At 34.9% G+C, this 24806-nt stretch overlaps 1 protein-coding gene across 4 annotated transcripts in view; it reads left to right on the top strand.

Moving 5' to 3' along the window:
- LOC132544860 (twitchin-like) overlaps positions 1 to 24806 on the top strand; it is a 147763-nt gene that overhangs the window by 28352 nt on the left and 94605 nt on the right. For 2 of the 4 annotated variants that reach the window (XM_060208511.1, XM_060208507.1), the window contains 10 exons: positions 5542 to 5632; positions 6004 to 6224; positions 8475 to 8566; positions 17018 to 17231; positions 17455 to 17542; positions 18341 to 18399; positions 18520 to 18763; positions 19833 to 19864; positions 21267 to 21291; positions 24484 to 24597. In XM_060208511.1, the coding sequence (XP_060064494.1) occupies positions 5542 to 5632; positions 6004 to 6224; positions 8475 to 8566; positions 17018 to 17231; positions 17455 to 17542; positions 18341 to 18399; positions 18520 to 18763; positions 19833 to 19864; positions 21267 to 21291; positions 24484 to 24597 (1180 nt within the window). Of the gene's footprint in view, positions 1 to 5541; positions 5633 to 6003; positions 6225 to 8474; positions 8567 to 17017; positions 17232 to 17454; positions 17543 to 18340; positions 18400 to 18519; positions 18764 to 19514; positions 19539 to 19597; positions 19621 to 19832; positions 19865 to 21266; positions 21292 to 24483; positions 24598 to 24806 lie in introns of those variants that run through there. The other 2 variants (XM_060208509.1, XM_060208508.1) reach the window with 2 other exon arrangements.

Below are 24806 nucleotides of genomic sequence, written 5' to 3'. Positions count from 1 at the left end.
GTGATATGGCAAAATTATTTACAGAAAAAAAAATAATAAGCAATTTATTTTAGTGAGAAAAAAAAAGAAGATAAGTAGTGATTTTAAGTGAAAAGTTGAAAAACAATTAAGCAATAGAATTTTTGATAAATGGACAGTGAAAGTATGAGATACCTGTGTCATTTGAGGTTTTGTTGTGCTTCTTCATGGAGACCCTCTTCTGGTAATAAATTTGATATCTGTTGAGCTCCCTCATGGAGACCCTCTTTTGATAATAAATTTGATACCTGTTGTGCTCCCTCATGGAGACCCTCTCTTGATAATAAATATAACTGTTGAGCTCCCTCAAGGAGACCCTCTTTTGATAATAAATTTGATATCTGTTGTGCTCCCTCATGGAGACCCTCTTCTGGTGATTAATTTGATATCTGTTGTGCTCCGTCATGGAGACCCTCTTTTGATAATAAATTTGATACCTGTTGTGCTCCCTCATGGAGACCCTCTCTTGATAATAAATATAACTGTTGAGCTCCCTCAAGGAGACCCTCTTTTGATAATAAATTTGATATCTGTTGTGCTCCCTCATGGAGACCCTCTTCTGGTGATTAATTTGATATCTGTTGTGCTCTGTCATGGAGACCCTCTTCTGGTAATAAATTTGATATTCATTGAGGGCCATCCTGGAGACCCTCTTTTGATAATAAATTTGATATCTGTTGTGCTCCCTCATGGAGACCCTCTTCTGGTGATTAATTTGATATCTGTTGTGCTCTGTCATGGAGACCCTCTTCTGGTAATAAATTTGATATTCATTGAGGGCCATCCTGGAGACCCTCTTTAGACAAACATCATTGAACATCTTCATTGAATCCTCCTTATATTGATACATTTAGTAATGGTCAAACACCATCATATCCTGTTGTTCAATAGTGTATTCTCTAGATTTGAAACAAATATCAGACCAGGATCAAACGCTCTGCTTCCCTTGCATATTGCAACCTCCATGTGCTGGCAGAAATGTGGCATTTATATCACCATAAAATGACACTCCTATCACCAATTGAGTTTGGGAAATTTTTATCTTGTCATGCTTGTGAAGAAAATGTAGACATCTAAACAATTGTATTGCTTTTCAAGAGGTTTTCAAATACTTAAATATTTATTCTTAAATTGGATAGAGAATGGAATGCTAGAATTTCCAAATATTTTATCCACAAAAAATATTTTAACTTGTATCCTGGGCTGTTTGTAACCTGTAACTGTCAGTTTACAAGACTTGATAACCTGTAGGATTCCATCACTGTTTAAAATCAGACTGTTGATAATCCAGCCTTATCATTCTACATAACTCCTTCAATCCTGCCAGCCACAAGTCAACCAGTCTTTTTTTTCTGCTTATGCACTTGTGTATTGTAAGAGAAAAAAAAATCTGAAAAAGGGTGATTTGATGTTTATGCTGTACTTGAACACCCTGTAAGGACTACTACTGTATACAACTCTGTGTGTTTTCTATCACATTATCACAGCTGTTTAATACAGATTGTTTTCCAGACAATTTCATATTATTTTAGGTATTTACAGCAAAGGTCTACCTGCCAAATGTCAGACAAGGGCAGGAGCTACAATTTGCTGGACCACACAGCTTTTAACACATCAGTACAAACAGACAGACATGCAAAACAGCCAGTTAACTGGCCAGAACAGCCAGCCAGCAAGCTGTCCAACTGGCAGGCAATACAGACTTTTAAACAGACAGACAGACAGGTACATGAATGGATATACAATATATATATACAAACATGCAATACAGCCACAAAAATGACCGGAATAGCCAACCAGCAAGCTGTTTGACAGACAGACAGACAGATGGACAGATGACAGACCAACAGACATGTTTGAAGGGTTCAATTTGTCCTTGTGGAACAGCAGTTTGAAAGCTGTCTATAGATAAACATACTCTGTAAAGAATAAAGAATAGATTTTTTCATCATTTTTCTCCTGTTTTTAAAATTACCTGATGTAACGTAGATAATTAGTTGGTAGCCCACCAGGAATTTTAATATTTGTAAAACTATATCAGGTAATGTTGACCAAAAAATATTGGCATAACCCATCCTATCACTGGAGGTTTCTTAATAAACTTCAAGCTTTTGTCTAGGTAATCATCTCCTCAATCCCTCCCAGGTTGGGAATTAACAAATTGGAACTCTTCTGCATTGGCGGTTAAATCTTCAGAACTGGGGTTTTCTACCTTAAGATAGCGATATTAAACTCAACATCAATGTGTTCATAAAACTTTGATTAAATTCTGTAAACAGGATGTACTAGTAAATATAAAGAAGATGTTTAGTAATTATTGTTATAAATGATAGCAGAAGGAGCAGGAGAATCAATTTTACTGCTACATATAGAAACATGTTACCACCTCCTGACATGACGGAAAGGATTCAATCTTCTCTGAAAACATTTTAAGATTGTTCTTATGAATGTTTGTATAGACATATAGATTACACTGTCTACAAAACCTAGAAGCAGTCTGCAAGATTTTAGCAGGAAGTTATAAAATATTTTTGTTATATATATTGAACGTTTACACAGAATTGTCTCAATTGCTTAAAATAACTGAAGGAACTAATTTTGGAATGAGGAATTTGACAACTTTCCAAATGTTAGCAGGCTCATAGACTGTACAGGGATATTGAGACTTGCATCTCTCAAACCGTGGGTTTTCATTGTGTTAAACACTTTGAAAGAATCATTTCTCACCACAGAAATCACACTTTCATAGCAACAAAAATTGTTGTGATGGTTTTCTAGTCTGAATTTGGCACCTAGACAGATGTCTGCAGCTGAACAGGGAAAACCTGGTAGCAGAGTTGTGGACTAGAAATAGGTGTTTTAGGTAGATACCTCTTTGTACCGAGTTGTAGACTAGGTCTGGGTAAATACTAGTTCTCAGTAAATATGTGGGTGAGATTTCTTTATGTCCAGAGCTTTTCTCTGGTTCTGGGAATATATCGTTTTACAGTTATATGGACCAGTAATAGGTAGATCTATATACAGAGATGTGGATCATGTAGTAAGGTATATAGGTAGAGAGTGTGGTAGAGGTTATGTAGGTAGTAAGGTATATAGGTAGGGAGTGTGGTAGAGGTCATGTAGGTAGTAAGGTATATAGGTAGGGAGTGTGGGGAGAGGTTATGTAGGTAGTGAGGTATATAGGAAGGGAGTGTGGTAGAGGTTATGTAGGTAGTAAGGTATATAGGTAGGGAGTGTGGGGAGAGGTGATGTAGGTAGTAAGGTATATAGGTAGAGAGTGTGTGAAGAGGTGATGTACGTAGTAAGGTATATAGGTAGGGAGTTTGGTAGAGGTTATGTAGGTAGTAAGGTATATAGGTAGGGAGTGTGGTAGAGGTTATGTAGGTAGTAAGGTATATAGGTAGGGAGTGTGGGGAGAGGTTATGTAGGTAGTAAGGTATATAGGAAGGGAGTGTGGTAGAGGTTATGTAGGTAGTAAGGTATATAGGTAGAGAAATACATGCCATTCTGTCGATGAGAACAACATTTCTTTGGGAATGTTTGGGGTGTAATGTTGTCTTTTAAAATACATCTCTGCTGGCTACCACTCTCTCTGACTCCCCGTATCCATACAGCCCTGTCAGTGCTGTGCGTTGCTGATCACCACCCTCTCCCCTGTGTTTGTTAATGTTGAGTTACAGATCTGTTCAGTGTGTAGGTGGTACTTCCTTATACAGAACACCTGTTTTTGTTTTAATTAAAACATGCGTAAGAACACCTGTTGTTGTATCACCTAACAATTACTCATATTAACTTGGTCTATTTTTATCAAAACTTTTTCTATTGTGTGGCACCTGTGCTATACTATGGAAAAAGACATGGATTTAATTTTATTATGCTAATCTGAACATCCTAAATTTTCCAAAGTGGTTTTTATAAATAGCTAAGGCCTTGTCTACAACACTGGGAGTAGGTCTAATGTTAGATAGTAAAATTGAATGCTTTTAATCCTCTGCTGTTATTCATGTCTTTTTTTTATTTCCTATTTATTCTATTTTGGGAATTCAATTCACGAAGGGAGCACAATAGCTCACTTGGGAGATCATTGGATCACGCAACCTCAGTTGAAGTTCCAAGGATTTTGGTATGATGATCACAGTGGTACACATGGCAGTTTGTGTCACTCACAAATCTGGGAAACAATCTAGTCTGAGATGGTGTGGTTATCTCCCTTGGCAAGATATTTTATCCTACTGATCTGCTTTGGAAGGCATGTGACAGGCTTCCTATATGTTGTTCACTAGACTTGAAATGATCTGGCTGTTCAATTTCCTAAATTTTGATTGGTAGCAGTTTTTTTTCAATATTTTGATTGGTTGAAGTTTTGTTTCCTGTATTTTGATTGGTGTAAGCTTTGATTCCCTTAATTTCATTGGTTGAATTTTTTTTCTGAATTTCAGTAGTTTAGAGAATGATTCATATCACCTGACTGTTTACTTGGATCAGATTATCAAGATCTTACGATAGTTTGGTCATTAAACATTGCAGAAAGCTGACTGATGAACATTGAATTAAAGCTTATGTATGACTTGATTAAATCATAACAAAAATTGTAATTTGGAGAGAAGATCTATCAACTGATCTACTGCCTATTTCCCTTACCCTCAGAGAATTACCAGACTGGCTATATCATATATCTTCCCCAGATGTATCCTTCCTTTGTCAAATTAATGTTGATTAGGGCTGAGGATCACAAGGCTTTTTAATGTAGTACTTAATTCTTCATTATTTCCTTAATTCTTGTCAGTAGATACATTAGCGTTAAGGCCAAGGTCTCATTTGTGTAAAATCTTTGATTCAAGGGCTGTATAGAGTCAGTCAATGAAATATGTACATAGTTTCTTCCTATTTTTATGATAATTGTTTGAAAACAAATACTTGTCTTACACATTTTTATAAGAAGAGAGTACTTACTGTAATTGAGTATGATAATGGCTGTCTAGGATATTCAGTATGTGTTTATAACACATGTTGTTTACAGTAGGTGGTAGTTTTCTCTATCTCAACCTTACAAACATAAACAAACATAAAAAAAGAAAACAGATTTATTTACGAATCAAATAATTTAACACGTTTTGGTTGTATCCATCACATTTTGTTTGTTTAAGACAAACATTTAAAAAAAAAAGAAAATGAATGGGCCATGATGGTTGAGTGGTTAAGACCTCTAGTTGTCCTTATAACTAGCCCTCCTCTTCTGGTTCACGGGGTCCAGCCCTACATGGGGCAGTCACCATGTACTGGCCACAGGTCAGTGGTTTTTTCTGGGCACTCCGGCTTTCCCCCACCAACCAAACCTGGCACATCCTTAAATGACCCTGGTTGTTGACAGGACAACAAGCAACAATAAACTAAACAAAAAACCTGTAATTTCAGGTGGTCTTATTAGGCAGACTGCGATCACTCAGTATATGATATACCCTACAGTTTTAGAATTTGTACCCAAGTAAGTTGTTCTAAATTTTCTGTCTTTGTTGCTTTCAGGATCCTCAGACAGAAGATGGAGGTTCCTACAAATGTACTGCGGCCAATGACCTTGGGGAATCTAACGCCAACATCACCCTCAACTTCCAGGGTAGGTGTAATAATCTTGGTTTCCAGTGAAATATTCTCAATTTGAAAATCCTGGTACAGTATTGGTGTATTGTAGGTTAATAAAAGAAATTTTAAATCTGTGTTATTGAAGTGCTTTGGCTGGGTGTTTGATGATCATGTACAATGTCTAGTCATGCTGTCGTGTGATTTCTGTTAAAAGTATTGTGATAATTCAGAGAGGCATTTTCTTGTTTCGAAGGAACACTTTATTGTTGTGAACATTCTATCTGAAGCCTTATGAGGTACAAATCTGCAGATCCTATGTTATAATTCTTTGACTAATGCATAATTAAAAAAAAAAAAAATTTTCCCATAAAGTGAAAGACAAAAATTGCCATTTGTATTTTACAGGTGGTGCTAAGCCGAAACCTGCAGGAACCCCGCCTACATTCACAGACAAACCAGTGGTGAACCAAGAGAATAAGAACCTTGTCATTGAATGTAAATGTATGGCTAACCCCAAGCCCATCGTCACCTGGTTCAAAGATAACAGGATTATTACTCCAAACTTCCGTTACAAGATGAGGACAACAGACAAAGGCGATGAACACATGTTGTTCTTGGATGTTATGGTAAGGATACTTACACACTACAGTCCATAGAAAAATACCTATAGATGATACAGTGGTCAGATTTAGTAAACGTTTGTGGAGACCATGGTTACTGCCAATTATATGATATTTTAAACAGACAAGAGAAACATGATATCTCCAACTTACATGATTTTGATCAGAACCTGCTTAAACCACGATAAACTGCTAGAACAGATATATCTTTACATTTTATCAGTATTAAAAAATTTCAGAATCAATTTTTAGATCTAATTAAGTCAAAATGTGACAAAGGTCATAATTTAGTTTACTGGGATGGGTAGGATTCAAACTCAGAACCTCTGGCTTACTATTAGTCTTATGCTCAACCAATCCAGTTAAAGGGAAGATCTCTTGAGCGATTTTACAGCTAGTATTTAACAGGGTTACACCAATGTCTAACCATTACGAAAAAAAGTCATTTACAGACAGAGTTTATAGATACTCAACAGAGTTGATTATAAGGTATTTTTCTCTCATTTTTGACTCATTAAAACACCCTTCTGCCCGTGATTTTAAACGTCTATATAACCAGATGTTAGATGACTAGATGTAGTGACACTGAAAAACTCTGATTTACGTTAAGAACTATAAAAATTTATTTTTAACGTAGGAACTCTCGATGTTGTAAATCAAAGTTGAAATAACAGTACCATTTATGAAAACCTGTATTACCTCAGGTCTAGTAGCACAACCCATTGGTTCTTATAGATTCTGTTCGGACAATTTTTATATGACTAGTTCGGTTTGGACTAAGCAGTGTTTGTTCCTCTTGCCGATTAAGTACATATACATGTGTATATGTAATCAACTTCCTATATAAATAATTCGAATTCCTGCTTCAGATTTCCTGTTTCAGAAAATGATTGAAATGTGAAAACCATTAGAAAAGTGAGATATATACTATGTGTGGTGCTTTTATACAGCCATCGTAAATTGAGTTGTTAAAATGATTACTCAGCACAAAATATAGAATTATTTATAGGTATGTGAAGGGTTTGTTGGGATATATTTGGATACATTTTGGCTCATGTTTAAGTTACAAGAAGATATAACTTATATTTATCATTGGAGCAAAAAACTATCCTTACTGATCATGTGGTTAAATTATGATGTTTTGAATATTTATGATCAAATAGCTGATACAGAGGAGAATTTGTTACATAAATAGTATATTTGGTAATTCAATGATAAAATTTGTAATATTTGTCTCGGGAATTGAGATTTAGAGTTGAAGTTAGTTTATTCTTTTTGGTGATGGTTTCCGTTCAATCAGCAGTGAGTTACATTAGTGTATAAACTAACTCTGCACTCTCATACACAGCCATGATAACATCAGTAATTTGTTAGAAAAATCGTGAAACGTTTTCACCTGACATTTAACACATGGCCTTAAGATTGGAATGGAAACTTTTTTTGATATCACTACACTCAATTTGACTAAAATTAATAATCCTCCTTAGAATGCCTAGTGCCAAAATCTGAAAAGTAGGATTTTTGAATCTTCAGTAACAGATTAATTCCTTACATAGCTTTAAATTAAACCCTTTTGTTACTTATAGATATATTTCATATTTATGTATTAAAAAGATATTGTATGTTAAATGTTTGCTGAATGATGCCAGCAGTAACCAACTATAGTGGCACTAGAACAGTGAGGCTGTGATAAAAGCTAAGCCATGTTGACATAAAAGAAAATAAAAAAATTATTCAAACTTAGTGCAATTTTTGTTCGTTAAAGTCAATGTAACTAATCTATAAGGATTAATATTGAAATGATAGCGAGTTTCCAGAATTTCATATAATTCCTTAAGGTGAAAACGGACAAACATGCACAACCTCTACCAAGATTTTTTTTCATATACACATGTTGTATTGAAGGAGCTTTGATAACTCAGTCGGTAGAGTCTTTGACAACGTAACCTTGGCTGAAGAACTGAGGTGCGTGGTTTGATACTGCCTACCTGTGGTGGTTAGTGTTTCTCAGGAAGCTGAGAAATTGGCTAGTCAAGTGGTGATATGGTTGTGTCCTATATCAAGACACTTAACTGAAATAGTTCTGGATGACATGCGATGGGCCTCTTGTAAGTTGTTCAGTGAGGCAGCCACCAGCTGATACAATGAAATCCGGCCTAAAAATGATCCTGGTATTTCACAGGATGATAAAACCAACAAACATGTACAGTTAACCTTGCAATTCAGTTAAAAATCATGTTCTGATTATATTTGTAGAGTTTCACGGCAAAAGACAGTGGTCAGTACAAAGTCACTGCCAAGAATGACCACGGCGAGGGTAACGCCACAGTCACCGTCAACCTTGAGGGGTAAGTTTGATTGTTTGAACTTTTCTAATTAGTGTAAATAATGCAGAGTGGATTAGAATTTCTTCAGACTTGAGGGTATACTTTGGTGTACATTGCAGTCGTGTGTCTTCAGTTGAGAGAGTTTTCTGTCTCGGAGCTTATAGAAAGATAATGGCAGTCTTAGAACCATTTTGATTGATATAGTGTGGGTTTTACTGTGTGGCTTACATTGATCTGTGGGTTGATAACTAGATCTGCCAGGTAATTTAAACATGTTAGTAAAGATGGTGATGAGTAGATTCAGTAAAACTATTAGAGCAGATTTTTGAGGCTGATATAAGATGGTAGATGTGATCTCCAAGTGATACACATCACATTTAATTATTTCAGTAATTGTTAAGAAGCGCGGAGAGATGTTTTTTGTAATCAGAACTTATTCAATTCCCAAATAAATTGAATGCTAATTGACAAAAGTGGCATGAATCGTATGTATGATATGATTGCTAGATACGTTATTTAATTTAATTGTCAAGGAAAGATAAAGTATTTAACTAGAAAATAGCTTGTTGTTTATTGTGTAGATTATATAGAACGGCAGAGGAAACTGAACAAAAAGTTTGAAAAATTTCCATCTTTTTGTATTTTAATTGTAAAATTTTTTGATAAAAAACTTAATGTATACTAGGAATACACTTTTCATAAATAAAAAATGTCTCGGTTTAATAAAGAAAATATCAAATTGAAGGATGCTTATGTTTTTATCAATATGACATCAATCTGAACGGCACAGTTTTATCAAATGTAATATAAAAATTGAAATAGAATTTTTAAAAACATTTTGACATGTACACATATATACTATACATTTCTAAAACACTAGCGATTTTTTTGGTTTGACACAGACACTGATAAAATGAGAAAGATGAATAGAGAGATAGTAGGGCAGCAGGCTCCTAAACTAATCACTGGTTCCTATAAACTTTTCCTTATCTGTGGTCGGTAAACTCCCCAGTTAAACATTTTAGTATCCTAATTTTTCAGATTGTAAATAAACTTGACACCATCAATAGTAGTAGTTGTCAAATTCTGTAGGTCACATGTGGAGACTACAAATGTGTTTGATATACATAGATTACCACAGTGTCGGAAGTCTTGTAGATGTACCGTCAAACTTCATGGTTTAGGTGTCTTGTAGATGTGTACAGATGAATTCTATGGTTTAGGTGTCATGTAGATGTGTACAGATGAATTCCATGGTTAAGGAGTCTTGTAGATGTGTGCAGTTGAATTCTATGGTTTAGGAGTCATGTAGATGTGTGCAGTTGAATTCTATGGTTTGGGAGTCTTGTAGATGTGTACAGATGAATTCTATGGTTTGGGTGTCTTGTTGATGTGTACAGTTGAATTCTATGGTTTGGGAGTCTTGTAGTTGTGTACAGTTGAATTCTATGGTTTGGGAGTCTTGTAGATGTGTACAGTTGAATTCTATGGTTTGGGTGTCTTGTAGATGTGTACAGTTGAATTCTATGGTTTGGGTGTCTTGTAGATGTGTACAGTTGAATTCTATTGTTTAGGAGTCCTGTAGATGAAGTGTATAATTTTATTTGTCTTTGAGATGTATCATTCTGTTTTTGGTTGATAAGTCTGTAGATCTAGTGGGGATGTAGACAAATTCATCCTGTAAATATCTTAGATTTTGGAATATGAATGGTGCAACATATGGTATCTATGGGATGTTTAAGATATTGAATATTTTTAACGAACAAAATGAATTTCTCACTTAAATGGTTTTCTTTTAATAAATAGTGATTCGGACGATAAACAGCCGTAAGTTTCTTTGGAATGTAGGTTTTCTTCTTTGAAATGCATTTAGAAATGTAATTATCATGTGTTTTATGAAATAAGTGTAGTTAGTATGCAGATAATAATATTAAGACTTGCTTGAGTTACTTTGTCTATAATGATAAGAGACTACTTGTTGTATTAAGCACTATGTACAGTCTCGGATATACAGGGGGATGTAGTTTGACGTATGTTAGGGTACATAGACAGTGTTTCGGGCGTTGCAGTTTTTAATTGCGCTAGGCTACTGATACAATCACTAGCATCAAAACTAGGAATATGCTATGCCTCAGATGGAATATAAAAGGCAGAATATAAAAAAATATGCTTTGCTGCGGGTAGAGTAACAAGGGATGACAGGAAATGCATTTTTGCCTCTGATGGAATATCTAGGTTGGGATTAAAAATGAATACACAAGGTTTCAAAGAGAATACGTAGGGTGGGATAAGAATGAAAATGATATGCTTCAGATGAAATATCTAAGTTGGGATAAAAAAGACTACGCTAGGCTTCAGATAGAATATCTATGTTCGGATAACAAAGGAATTTTCTTTTCGTCATATAGAATATCAATAGTGGGATTAAAAGGAATGCGCTAGGCTAAAATACTAAAACAGCTGTTGGTGGTGCAGTGCCACATGCGCTAGGCTAAAAATACAGCATTAGGACGCTGCAGTAAGGAATGCGCTTTAGCCTAGGGATAGTGTTAATGGTGTTGCAGTGAGGAATGCGCTATAGTATAGATTTAGCGTAAAAGGTGTTGCAGTGAGGAACATGCTACAGGTCACAGATAGTGAGGAAGGTGTTGCAGTGAGGAATGCGCTGTAGTCTAGATTTAGCGTTGAAGGTGTTGCAGTGAGGAATGAGCTGTAGTCTAGATTTAGCGTTGAAGGTGTTGCAGTGAAGAATGCCTTAGACTGCAGACGTAGTTGTTAGCCATCAGGAAGATCTCGTTTTATTGCAGTGGTAGAATGATAACTTTGTAGATAGAAAAACATGTTTTATATTTGTGTTATTTGACTTTTCTTGCAGGCTGAAAAAAAGGTAAAATGATATGTGTATATATATATATTTATTGGGTGCACCCTGAATACGTCCCTAAATACATACTCCATCAACAGCACCTAAACATATATGTGTCACGGTGTCCAACTACAGTTTACCACTGCCTGTATTGTCAATATTGTGTAGTACTTGAGATTGAGGTCATTTTGTTGGGGAGAAAATTTTGTGGAATCATGATGAACCAACATAGTTATTAGCTCACCTGACATAGCATGTATCCATCATCCTTTTGTAGTCAGCTGATCCCCATCTGCTAACCATTTTGTGTCTGTTGTCCATCCATACAGACTTCTCCATTCAAACTACTTCTTCTCAATATCTGAAAAGGCCAAGGATGAAGGGTGCTGATATTGGGCCTGCAGCATGCAGGAATGGAGGAGGGCTACCAAGTTTTTCAAATTAATGACCTTGACCCACTTTCAAGATCAGAGCAGTTAAATCTTTTTAAATTTTCAAATGACTTCTACTCAATGGTCAAAAGGCCCAAGCTGTCGGTATTGGTTCTGTAGCAAGCTTTGATGTGGTGTTACTTAGTTTGTTCATATGAATGACCTTGACCCACCTTCCAAGGCACAGGGGTCAAACAACTTCTTTTCAACAACCAAAAAGCCCTGAGTGCTAAATTGGCCTGTAGCATGTTGAGGGTAAGGGCTACCAAGTTTGTTCAAATGACTGATCTAGACCCATTTTAAAGATCACAGGGCCAAATATGTTAAGCCCTCAAATGACTTCTCAGTTATAAAACCAGAAGATCAAGCGTATTGATAAATGATCTTAACCCACCTCACAGTGACATTCGTCAATTTAAAATTTCGTCTTTTTAACAAGTAATACACATCTGAGGTCATGGAATTTGTACAGTAGCATTCTTGAGAAACATGTTTTTAAGTGTACAGAAATTGACTTATTGAACTGACAATCTTCTGTGTAAGCTTATGAACAGGTGAGTGATTTGGGCCCATTGGGCCTGTTATACCCATATTGGTTCACTAACTTTCAAATATTGAGTTCAGTTGTCTACTCAAAAAGTGACAATACCATTATCTAATATCCCCAAGAAAGTGTCGGAATCTCAAGTATATAGATATTTGTTTATAACTTCCAATTGCCCTAGCTAGCTGCCATGTAAAGCCCACTGTCATATACACTGTGTGTATTGTAATCGATACCGGTGATGCCATAAATGGAGAAAAATGCATGACCTAAGTCAATATTCACCTGTCTCACAAGGACATTGATTTTGGAGAACTTAAGTTTGAGTAACTGTAAAGGTTTGATATATTGGAGAGTTCAAATTTTTTTGCAGTTTTACCAAAAACAAAAATGGATGTTTTTTTCAAGGAAGCCATTAAACAGGCTATGGGCTACTCTTAAATTTTTTTTTTCTGAAGAAATTTTTATATCAAAAATAATGAAAATTGAACCCCTCTAATATAAGAACCTTTACAAAATGTGATAAAGGGAATCTTACACAAGTGTCAATGTGGTTTTGAATTTTGAAAAAAAGGCTGATAGCTGATGACATTTGAAACGATTTGACTATAGTTTAGTAAGTTCTGTAACATTGACACAGATGTGGGATCCGTAGTATCACCCCTATACTTGATATTGTGTATTGATGTTGTGTTTGATATCTAACTCCAACATCCACTGTGATGATGACGAGGGCTATTTATAGTTTTGTGTATATAGATAGCTGGTAGATCAAGTCTATCTTAAATACATGTATTAGTTTCAGTATTTCTAGTGAATAGATTAAAATGCATGCAGTATTTACAGTCTACACGACGCATACTTCAGTAGCATTAGCACACAATCTTCGTGGTAATGATGTTGACCTCTTGTAGTTTTGTCTTCCTGACTTCATCTAATACCAAAACTTCGGGAAAAAAACAATTCTCTCTTGAGATTTTTTTAAAAGATATCAAAAACATGGAAGTTCAGTGTTCTAGATAAACCTACTTTAAGGAATCTAATTCATTTGTGTTAAGCTAACATATCTGAAGGAGTTTATTTAGACAGCCCTGGGGTGGCCATACTGCCACAGACATGGAATCTGCTGATGTTTATTGTCGTTTTTATGGAATTCCTGCCTTTTGAATGTAAAATGAATAAAACCTATTAAAAGTGCAGGCTGTTGGTTGAGATCTAATTCTGAATGTTAAATGCCACAATCTGGTGTTAGTATGGGAGGATGTACTGCAGGTAGGCTGTGGAACCCCCTCCCCAATATAGTAGGGTAGACCACATCATCTGCTGCTACTGTAGCTACTCAGTCAGGCTCTGAAGCTTTCCATTTCGTCCAATCTACAAAATGGAATTCACTGGTGTTAAATATTTTACATGATTTTTGGATGTCAGGGAAGGCTAGAACTGTTTCAGGGAACTTACTGGTGTTACGGTTGGTTCCCACTAACTCTTGGAATTTGACATTTGTGTGGTAGATCAATCTATGGATGTGAAGTATTAGAGATCTCTGTAAAACTTCTATAGGAATAACATCAAAGTTGAAAATGACTAACAGAATGAATGGACTGGGCAGGTACCAACTGCTAGCTGCTCATTTCTCGTAAGTATCAACTCAGGGATAACAACACAATATACAGAAAGCTTTTTGCTATATAATACTATTAAAACAATACGCAATGTCAGACTGACTGATTACCTCCACATAGAGAACAAATTTCTCGATAAAGTCATTCAGGATAGAAATACCTGTGTTCTATTTTTAAAATGTAATTTTAAGACTGTCATTAAGAATAAGAACATGTAGAAATCTACTAATAAAGAGACCATATACAATCAACTGAATGAAATCTTTGAGGTTTGCCATTAACCATATCTATATTTATTCATAATTTCATGCAATTATAAATGTAAATAATTATTTTTTGATATACACCATCGATAATTTATTAATGGAGAAATTTTTATTTCTTTAATTAATAGTTTCTGTATTATCTTCAGAAATATATAGATATGTAAATCATATCACAGATGTATTCACTGTTCCAAACAGTATTTTGTTAAAAGTCTATACATACAGAAATCTATACATACAGAAGTCTGTACATACAGTGGTATATACTGTAGCTTTCCCATTTTGATAGTAAAGACTGCCTCGCTTCATATAGGATATGGTAAAATTTAGAGAAAATACTGATGATCTATATGCTGAGTTAGACTGTTAGCCTGTTTCTTGTGAGTGTTGCTACACACAGACCCATTAAGTCAATCATTTTACTGGATATAACTGGTAGAAAAAGGAACAAAGTGAACCTAGCTTCAGGCCTACCACTGGTACCCTTTGATGTAACTGTAGGTCGGCAGTGAATGGGGCAACTCTGCTACCTGTTTATATTATAGACACTAAAGTTCACCGCCTTTCTTCCCCCAGATATGTGGGCAGACATTTTCTTACAGGTTTAATGAAGTCTGCATTGTGAATAGTTGTTTTGTCTCTGCCTTGGTACTTTTAATGTCTATGTATTGTAGCAGTATAGGTATCAGTTTAAAACCACTCCTATTTATAAAGTAGTGTTACAGCTATATGTTTAAACACTAGACATGTCTGTACTGTTGTGTTACAGCTATAGGTTTAAACACTAGACCTGTCTGTACTGTAGTGTTACAGCTATAAGTATAAACACTAGACCTGTCTGTACTGTAGTTTTACAGCTATAAGTTTAAACACCAGACCTGTCTGTACTGTAGTGTAACAGCTATAAGTTTAAACACTAGACATGTCTGTACTGTTGTGTTACAGCTATAAGTTTAAACACTAGACATGTCTGTACTGTTGTGTTACAGCTATAGGTTTAAACACCAGACCTGTCTGTACTGTAGTGTTACAGCTATAAGTATAAACACTAGACCTGTCTGTACTGTAGTTTTACAGCTATAAGTTTAAACACCAGACCTGTCTGTACTGTAGTGTAACAGTTATAAGTTTAAACACTAGACATGTCTGTACTGTTGTGTTACAGCTATAAGTTTAAACACTAGACCTGTCTGTACTGTAGTGTAACAGCTATAAGTTTAAGCACTAGACATGTCTGTACTGTTGTGTTACAGCTGTAGTTCTAAACACTAGACCTGTCTGTACTGTAGTTTTACAGCTGTAGTTCTAAACACTAGACCTGTCTGTACTGTAGTTTTACAGCTATAGTTCTAAACACTAGACCTGTCTGTACTGTAGTGTTACAGCTATAGGTTTTAACACTAGACATGTCTGTACTGTTGTGTTACAGCTATAAGTTTAAACACTAGACCTGTCCGTACTGTAGTGTAACAGCTATAAGTTTAAGCACTAGACATGTCTGTACTGTTGTGTTACAGCTATAAGTTTAAACACTAGACCTGCCTGTTCTGTAGTTTTACAGCTATAAGTTTAAATACCAGACCTGCCTGTTCTGTAGTTTTACAGCTATAAGTTTAAACACCAGACCTGTCTGTACTGTAGTGTTACAGCTATAAGTTTAAACACTAGACATGTCTGTACTGTAGTGTTACAGCTATAAGTTTAAACACTAGACCTGTCTGTACTGTAGTTTTACAGCTGTAGTTCTAAACACTAGACCTGTCTGTACTGTAGTTTTACAGCTGTAGTTCTAAACACTAGACCTGTCTGTACTGTAGTGTTACAGCTATAGGTTTAAACACAAGACCTGACTGTACTGTAGTTTTACAGCTGTAGTTCTAAACACTAGACCTGTATTTGTACTCTTGTACTCACTAATTTTGCCTGTTAATTGTAGTTATAAGCATTATTTCCAATGATATTGCCTTGGCCAGTAGATGCACATAGTATTTGTGAAAGTCAAAATACATTAAAACCTTACATATATATATATTGTCTTAACTGATGACAGGAGGCCATACCATCATATCTCTTAACTTTTATGCATGTTTGTATAATCAGTTCATGATGTTTATCTGTATCTATGAAAAACTGTAGAGAATTAATTGATACTGACAATATCATATTGTTGTAAATTATCGCTAAAGTAACTGGTATAGATGTTGTCCTTCAGAGTTTCATACTTTGTACTTAAAAACAGAAAAACCAGATGGTCTCACTGACAGTGTGTTTAACATTTCAACGGTTGATGTTCTCATGTTTTTCTTCCACAGTACAGAGAAGTCAGAATTTTTAATTAATTTTTACACAGATGATAGTTCCCCAACCAGCACCTGTGCTAGACAAACAACACTGGCAAACTATATTTCATTATCAAAATGGAGATGTCATTGTTTATATTGTACCATTTAAAAAAAAAAACAAAACTTTTTAGCTAAAGAATATTATAATGATTAGCATGCTATACTCCTAAAATAAGAACGTGTAGATACATAGTTTTATTAAAATACTTTTTTATATCGTAAATGTCATAATCTATAGAAATGTCATATCTCTGTAACTGTTTGGTATAAAGTTTGTATTTCAGGTGATTAATAGACATACTTATTCAAAGATTTAACTTTCTGAAATGGAATGTAATCTCCTCTAAAATTGTAAATTGTTAATAAAAATTCTAATTGTTGTTTATAATTATGTGTTGTAGAAGCAAAGAAGCCCCTCCAATGTTGAAGGGCCCACCTTCCATTAAGCTTGAAGATGGAGGAAAGCGCCTTGTCATGGAACTGAAGGTAGCATCAGCCTCCAAGCCTACAGCAATGTGGTACTTTGGGAACAAGCCTATTAAATCTGGGGGTCGCTATTTCCTGGATATAGCCCATGAAGATGACTGCTACTTTGCTGTCATGGAAATCACCAATGTAAGTTTTTATACCCAGACTTGTAGTAAAGCTTCTGATTAAAAGAGTAAACATTATCTATCTCATCTTAGCAACTTGTGTTATTTAACTTACCTGATGACAATTGTTCCCACAGACTTTTTTAGGATAGATATGTCCCTGACAGTTGTATAACTCCCAAGAATGTGTTAAGATAGATATGCCCAGTCTTTTGTGTAAGAAGTGTTTATTCTTTTCTTGATAGCCGTCTGACCTTGACACAGGAGATTACAAATGTGTCCTGAAGAACCCAGGAGGAGAGGCAACTGCCAATGCCAAAGTTAACTTCAAAGGTATTGTATACAGGCTGACTGTAATGTATACAGACTGACTGTAATGTATACAGGCTGGCTATGATGTATACAGGCTGGCTGTAATGTATACAGACTGACTATGATGTATACAGGCTGGCTGTAATGTATACAGACTGACTGTAATGTATACAGGCTGACTGTAATGTATATAGGCTGACTGTTATGTATACAGGCTGGGTGTAATGTATACAGACTGACTGTAATGTATACAGGCTGGCTGTAATGTATACAGACTGACTGTAATGTATATAGGCTGACTGTAATGTATACAGGCTGACTGTAATGTATACAGACTGACTGTAATGTATACAGGCTGACTGCAATGTATACAGGCTGACTGTAATGTATACAGACTGACTGTAATGTATACAGGCTGTTTGTAATGTATACAAACTGACTGCAATGTAGACAGACTGACTGTAATGTATACAGGCTGGCTGTAATGTATACAGACTGACCGTAATGTATACAGGCTGACTGTAATGTATACAGGCTGGCTGTAATGTATACAGGCTGTTTGTAATGTATTAATGAGAAGGTTGTAAACATAAAGATCAGTATATGGTGTAAATCCAAGGAACAGAACCAGCAATGTTACTTTAGCGGGTAGTCAGTGTGTACATATCACATATATGTTCTGTGTATATATATATATATATATCTGTGAATATCTTATTAGTGCTTGTTGTACGATCGGTTAATTTTCTTTGGAGGAAATTATGTTTTATGCAATCTGTATTTCACTTATCAATGCTTAATTAATGTCTTATCTTGCAGCCCTTCAACCAAAGATCAAGGGAGAAGCACCCAAATTCTCGCAGAAGCTCTCCCCAAAAGTAAGATCAGCCGAAACATCTCCAGTCGTATATATCTCACTTTATAAGCCTTAGTTTTCATTTGTTGAAAGGAAAGTTTTATTTATGATTTGAATTTTCATTGACGTCTTCTTTTTACAGAATGTCGTTGATGGGGATGCTGTTGACCTTATCGCCAAGGTGACTGGTACAGAGCCGATAGAAGTTACATGGTTCAAAGACAATAAGCCTCTTGCTGCTTCTGATGTGTACAAAATCTCCTACGACAAGGGAACATGTCGTCTTTACTTCCCAGAGGTGTACCCAGAGGATGCTGGAAACTACCAAGTGGAAGTAAAGAATGTTGCAGGGTCTGCTATGTGTATGGCTAGTCTGTCTGTCAAAGGTAAGTGTCAGATATGTGTATGGCTAGTCTGTCTGTCAAAGGTAAGTGTCAGATATATGGCTAGTCTGTCTGTCAAAGGTAAGTGTCAGATATGTGTATGGCTAGTCTGTCTGTCAAAGGTAAGTGTCAGATATGTGTATGGCTAGTCTGTCTGTCAAAGGTAAGTGTCAGATATGTGTATGGCTAGTCTGTTTGTCAAAGGTAAGTGTCAGATATGTGTATGGCTAGTCTGTTTGTCAAAGGTAAGTGACAGATATGTGTATGGCTAGTCTGTCTGTCAAAGGTAGGTATAAGCTATGTGTATGGCTAGTCTGTCTGTCAAAGGTAAGTGTCAGATGTGTGTATGGCTAGTCTGTCTGTCAAAGGTAAGTGTCAGATATGTGTATGGCTAGTCTGTTTGTCAAAGGTAAGTGTCAGATATGTGTATGGCTAGTCTGTTTGTCAAAGGTAAGTGACAGATATGTGTATGGCTAGTCTGTCTGTCAAAGGTAAGTGTCAGATATGTGTATGGCTAGTCTGTTTGTCAAAGGTAAGTGTCAGATATGTGTATGGCTAGTCTGTTTGTCAAAGGTAAGTGACAGATATGTGTATGGCTAGTCTGTCTGTCAAAGGTAGGTATAAGCTATGTGTATGGCTAGTCTGTCTGTCAAAGGTAAGTGTCAGATATGAGTATGGCTAGTCTGTCTGTCAAAGGTAAGTGTCAGATATGTGTATGGCTAGTCTGTCTGTCAAAGGTAGGTATAAGCTATGTGTATGGCTAGTCTGTCTGTCAAAGGTAAGTGTCAGATATGAGTATGGCTAGTCTGTCTGTCAAAGGTAAGTGTCAGATATGTGTATGGCTAGTCTGTCTGTCAAAGGTAGGGATCAGATATGATTAGGGTCTGTTAAGTGTAATACAGATATGAATTGTAATTTTATATGATAAATGTGATACATAGTCTGCCCATTAAAAAAATTCATATTGACTAGAAAGTACAAAAAATAACGGAATCAAGAAATCTAATTTGTAAATCATGATAATCATTTGTTAATGAATATATACAGCATAGTTTTTTCCCCTTTTTTTCAGATAACCCACAGCAGGACCAAAAGGGCAAGAAGGTAAGCCTTTGTTTTGGCCTAAGTTGAATATCATATATACTGTAATATTACAAATTTTTGTGGGGCGAAATTTTCATGGTTTTCAAAAATTTAATATTCAATTGACATTTCATTTTGCGGATAAATATAGGTTATGTTCATGGACTTATGAATTCCTGGATCAAGAGAACACTTGAATCTACAAAAATCTATCCCACTCAAAAATTCTACAGTACTTTGAACATTTTTTTTTGAAATGGAAATTTCTCGTCACCATTTGTTTTATAGTACAAATGTTGTGATCAAAATTTCCAACATTGAAATTCAATATCATGCGTTTTGGTCAATGGCATTGGTTGTCATTCTATGCTGATGGTTGAATACAGTCACTTATGCAAAGTACTTGAAATATTTGTACGGTAGCTCTTCAAAAATCAGTAAAGAGATTTAAAAAAGACCAGGGATGAAACCCTGCTATAGAGGTTTCTGTGAGCAAACTTTCCTGTACTTCAAAATCAGATTTTCTTTGATCACAGAAACTATTCTATTGGGCAATACTGTAACAACTTTTGTGAGAAATCTATTGCAAATTTGTAAAATTACTGTAAAAGTTCTCGTACAGGAAATTGTTGGTTGGAAAAAAGTGTATATGGACTATACAATGTACAATGTGTATACAGAGTTGTAGCCATTTGTCTAGATTTCTATTTACATTAAATATCCAGGGAGTTGCAATATGTTAGGAGAATTTTGATATCTGGAAATGGTAGAGTTTGCTGTCCCGGAATTGTATTAGGATAGAGTTTAATGTCTGGGGTGTATTAGGATAGAGTTTGATGTCTGGGGTGTACTTTGACGGTTTATTTGTTAATGTCATTTTGATGGCTGCTATTCATTGCATTTATGATTGAGTTAGATATAATTGAGAAGTTATTTGTAGTTTATTTACTTTACCTATGATTGGATTGACATTTTCCATCACATGTAATTTTGTTTATTATTGTAGAGATGAGGGGTGGAAATCTGACACTTGTCAGTGTGTTACTTTACCATTAGTAAAAGGGAGGGGAGGTTTGGAGGCATTTAAGCTTGTTTGGTTTTATAAAGTGAAACAGATCATGCAATCTGTTTCATCCTTCTATTGATTCTAGAATTTATCTTCTCATAACAGAACTGATTTGAAAAAGATTTTCAAAAAAATCCTTGGGGAAAGATCATTTAAAATTTTATGATGTTGATAAAACTATATTATGTTTAACTTTTACCACTTAATTACTGACATATTCTGATAGATGTGAAGAGATTTGTTCAGTAGGTTCAAATTTTAAAGAAAGTGAATCCATTTAATAGTAGCTTTATTGATCTTTTATTTATAAAGATCTGATGTTGTTTTCTATTGAATGATTTTGTTTTATTTTTCCAGGACAAGAAACAAGAAGATCCGAAAGGTACATTGTTGATATTTCCTCATTATCGTTTATTTCTTAATTTTGATATCTTATTTTTAGGGTTCCCTTCCTTCATCATGTGACCAATCTTCATGTTAAACTTGTTGCACTTGTCTCCCTAAATCTAACATTGCCTGATTCTGCGAAGGCTTTACAAATAAATGTACAGGAAATCAGTAATAGAGCGAAGATTTCCATAGAAATAAATCTTACAAGTATTTATTTCATAATAAAAAACATATGAAAATCAGATTTCATCACAGTCTCTCAACAAAACCTGACAAAAAATTTTTGTTGAATATTGGCATTTATAATTATTTTGTATTTTTTTATTTTGAATTGGGATTGATTTTGAATAAATTTCTTGGCATCAAGTCATAAAAAAAAGGCTCATGCATGAAGATTGGTATGAGAATGCATACTTTATTTTGACAGTGTGTGCTAAATTATTGCCAGGTGATTAGTTCTTGTTATATAAACCCAATAATTTGAAATATAGGACTTTAGCTTCTAGTATTATGTGTTAGATGTTTAGCGATGATAATTTTAGCTGTTTAGCGAAGTGAAGCAGTGACCTGCTAATTGTTTTAGATAGAAATAGCACTTGATGATTAGCTCATTAGCGACAAGTTTTAATTTTTGACAGTGGTATGCTGGTGATTTAGCCTTGTCTTGCGTGATGTGACTGGTCCGTATTTTCATTTGGAACTGGTAGCTTGCTCTAGACCTGTTTACGATGAGAGTAGACATGCATTATCTAGTGCAGAATTAGACTGTTTGTTGTTTGACCAGTGTGCCCACCATTGATTGGATTTTAAAAAAAAAAAAATCTAGATTAAAATATTTTGACATTTTAGACTCGGTATCATGTGGATTTTAATAGTTTATTTCTGCTAAAAATTTTCTTCCAATTTTTTTTCTTTCAAATAATCTTAGTTGAAATTAATCCTTTAGAGAAATTTTTCAAAAGCATGTTTTCATGGTAACAGAAGTTCTTTAGTTCTTACACTTGTTAATTACAATTTTTTTTGTATGCGTTCCTGTTACCTTCACTGCGTTAGAAAAAAAGCCCTCAATCCAATTACTGTTACAATGCCATGCTTCCAATCTAAACATTGTTCAAAAGCTACACCTCAAACTTTACTTAAAATTTATTTGTAGTTGTTTCAAAGAAAAGGAGCTATTTCTGATGATGAAATTTCAAAATAAAAAATGAAATTTTAACTATATTTTTGAAAAATTAAAAAAAAAAAAATCAAAATTTTATTTAGCATTATATCTATTTTGTTTCACAAATGATATCGTACATACTAGTTATATATCTTTACATTTAACTCTTAATGACAAATAATCTATATTGATATTTTCAATAGTTTCAATATTACTTTATTTTTCCATGCTAATATAGAATTGAAACTCCAGTTATAGGGATAAAAACATGAACAGAAATGGCTTCTTGTCAGAACTCCATATTGTAAGCAAAGATTATGTGTTGTATACAGAATGCTGCTTGTCTCAGTATCACCACAGATGTTTTAAAATTGATGTTATTCTCAAATTTATCTTATTCAATCTCTTTCATATCCATAATTGTCCAATCATCATTTTTTTTCATGAGAAATGTCAAATTCTAGATTTTGTTTTGTGGAATAATATCTAATGATTGCCTTTTGGATGGAAAAAAAAATTCTAGGTGTTTTTATAAATGTGTGTGATAAATATCTAAATTTTGTAACGTAGTTGGTACCATATCTATCTGTCACTAAGCCCATGTCTGGTAATAAGCCCACCTATGGCTATTGCATCTCAATGAAAATGCTAGCAAATACAATCTCACTGTTCAGCTATAAACCTGATTACTCCAAGTCAATATTTATGATGTGGCTCCCTGGGCTTATGATATGATAAATATAGTACATTTATAAAACTCTTCTCTGTTTTGTTTGTTGTAAATCCAGTTTTCCAGTTTGATATTTCACACGAAAAAAAAAAAGATGACAAAATATGAGTAATTTTTTATTTTTTTCATTGTATTTCTTATCAAGTTTAAATTAACATTTCTTTCTTGACTGATTTACATCTGTGGTATACAGAGATAAATGCCTTCTCCTTGTTGTTGTAGTATGATGGTAACCCAAACATAAAAAGAAAGACAGCATTCAAAAGAAATGAAAAAAATTATTCAGATGCGAAGTTTTATTTAAGAATAATTTTTTTTTTGATTAGTATGATTTATACAAAAAAAAAAAAAATATGTGAGAGTTACATAAAGATGTATTTTTGATATGCTGAAGTTTGGGTATACTGTCTGTTTAGGTATAAATTATTGAACTATAGCACACATTAGTATCTGTAGCCTAGGAACAGCCCTGTCCATGAACATACACACACAAGCTTTAAGTCGCCTATTTAATATTGCAATGCACCAATTCTGCTATGCATGATTGCAACTGACCAATCAGTATATATGCTGAACAGTGTCAGCAGGGCAGGTTGTTTTCCTGTCATCTGATTGGCTAAAAATGTTTCGCTTTATGTTCTGCTGTTTAAATCCAGACAAATGATACAATTTTTGTAAATACACTTTCAAAAACTTTTGAAATTTTTGGCAATTATTTTCTGAGACAACTAAAGATGGACAGGGTTGTATTTTATTTCTATTTTAAGTGAACATAACCATGTATGTTAAATACACTAGTTTAATTATAGACCTGTTTAAATTACCCATATAGGTGTTAAACCTGTATGATATAAAGACTTATGTAGAACACTTACATTATAACCATCTGTTACATACACCTGTGTTGTGTACACATGTATATTTCCACACATGATGTGAACATGATACAGATGTGTACTCTTCATGTGTGAGGAATATATACATGTGTCAGGTACACAAAATGTAGTAAGGCACCCATGTAGTATAACACCTATAAAGCATACACCTGTTATTGCACATGTGTGTACACACCTGTGTGAAAGCACATATATGTGATGTACACACGTGTGTGAAGTAGATCTCCTGTGTAGATGACTATGTGTAGATGTTGTATGCCATGCTTAGCTTTAGTGTGTTTCAGTAGACTGACTCGTAGCTTCCTTTCACTCTCTTTCTCCCTTCAACCTCCATCCCGGCACTCTTCCATCGATATCCACGTGGCGCTGAACCATGAAATGCTCGACCAATCAAAGCTAAACAACCTGAGGCAAAGCCCGCCCCTCAGATCAAGGAGCCCGAACAACAAGCATCTAAAGTGCAACCACCAGCTATCATAGAACCAGGCGATAATAAAGCTAAAAAAGCAGGTAAAAAACTGTCGCTATGACGATAACCCCTCACCCGATAACCATCCTCGTGTTGACCCCTCCCCCTTCTCCTACAGCCAATAAGGTAGCAGCCTCGAGGAAACTCAAGCCATACGCCAAGCAACCCACTACCATCTTGGAGGAAGGTAAGGTATTCATTTTATGGGAAGTCAACAAGGATCACATTTTTTTTCTTTAAGAACACTTTT

This window comes from Ylistrum balloti, unplaced genomic scaffold, assembly GCF_031769215.1.
Source record: "Ylistrum balloti isolate Yb309-2 unplaced genomic scaffold, AGI_CSIRO_Ybal_v1 Utg369812, whole genome shotgun sequence".
Lineage (NCBI taxonomy): Eukaryota > Metazoa > Mollusca > Bivalvia > Pectinida > Pectinidae > Ylistrum > Ylistrum balloti.
Note: the sequence above shows the minus strand (reverse complement) of the source record. Positions and strands in the feature narration are given on the sequence as shown.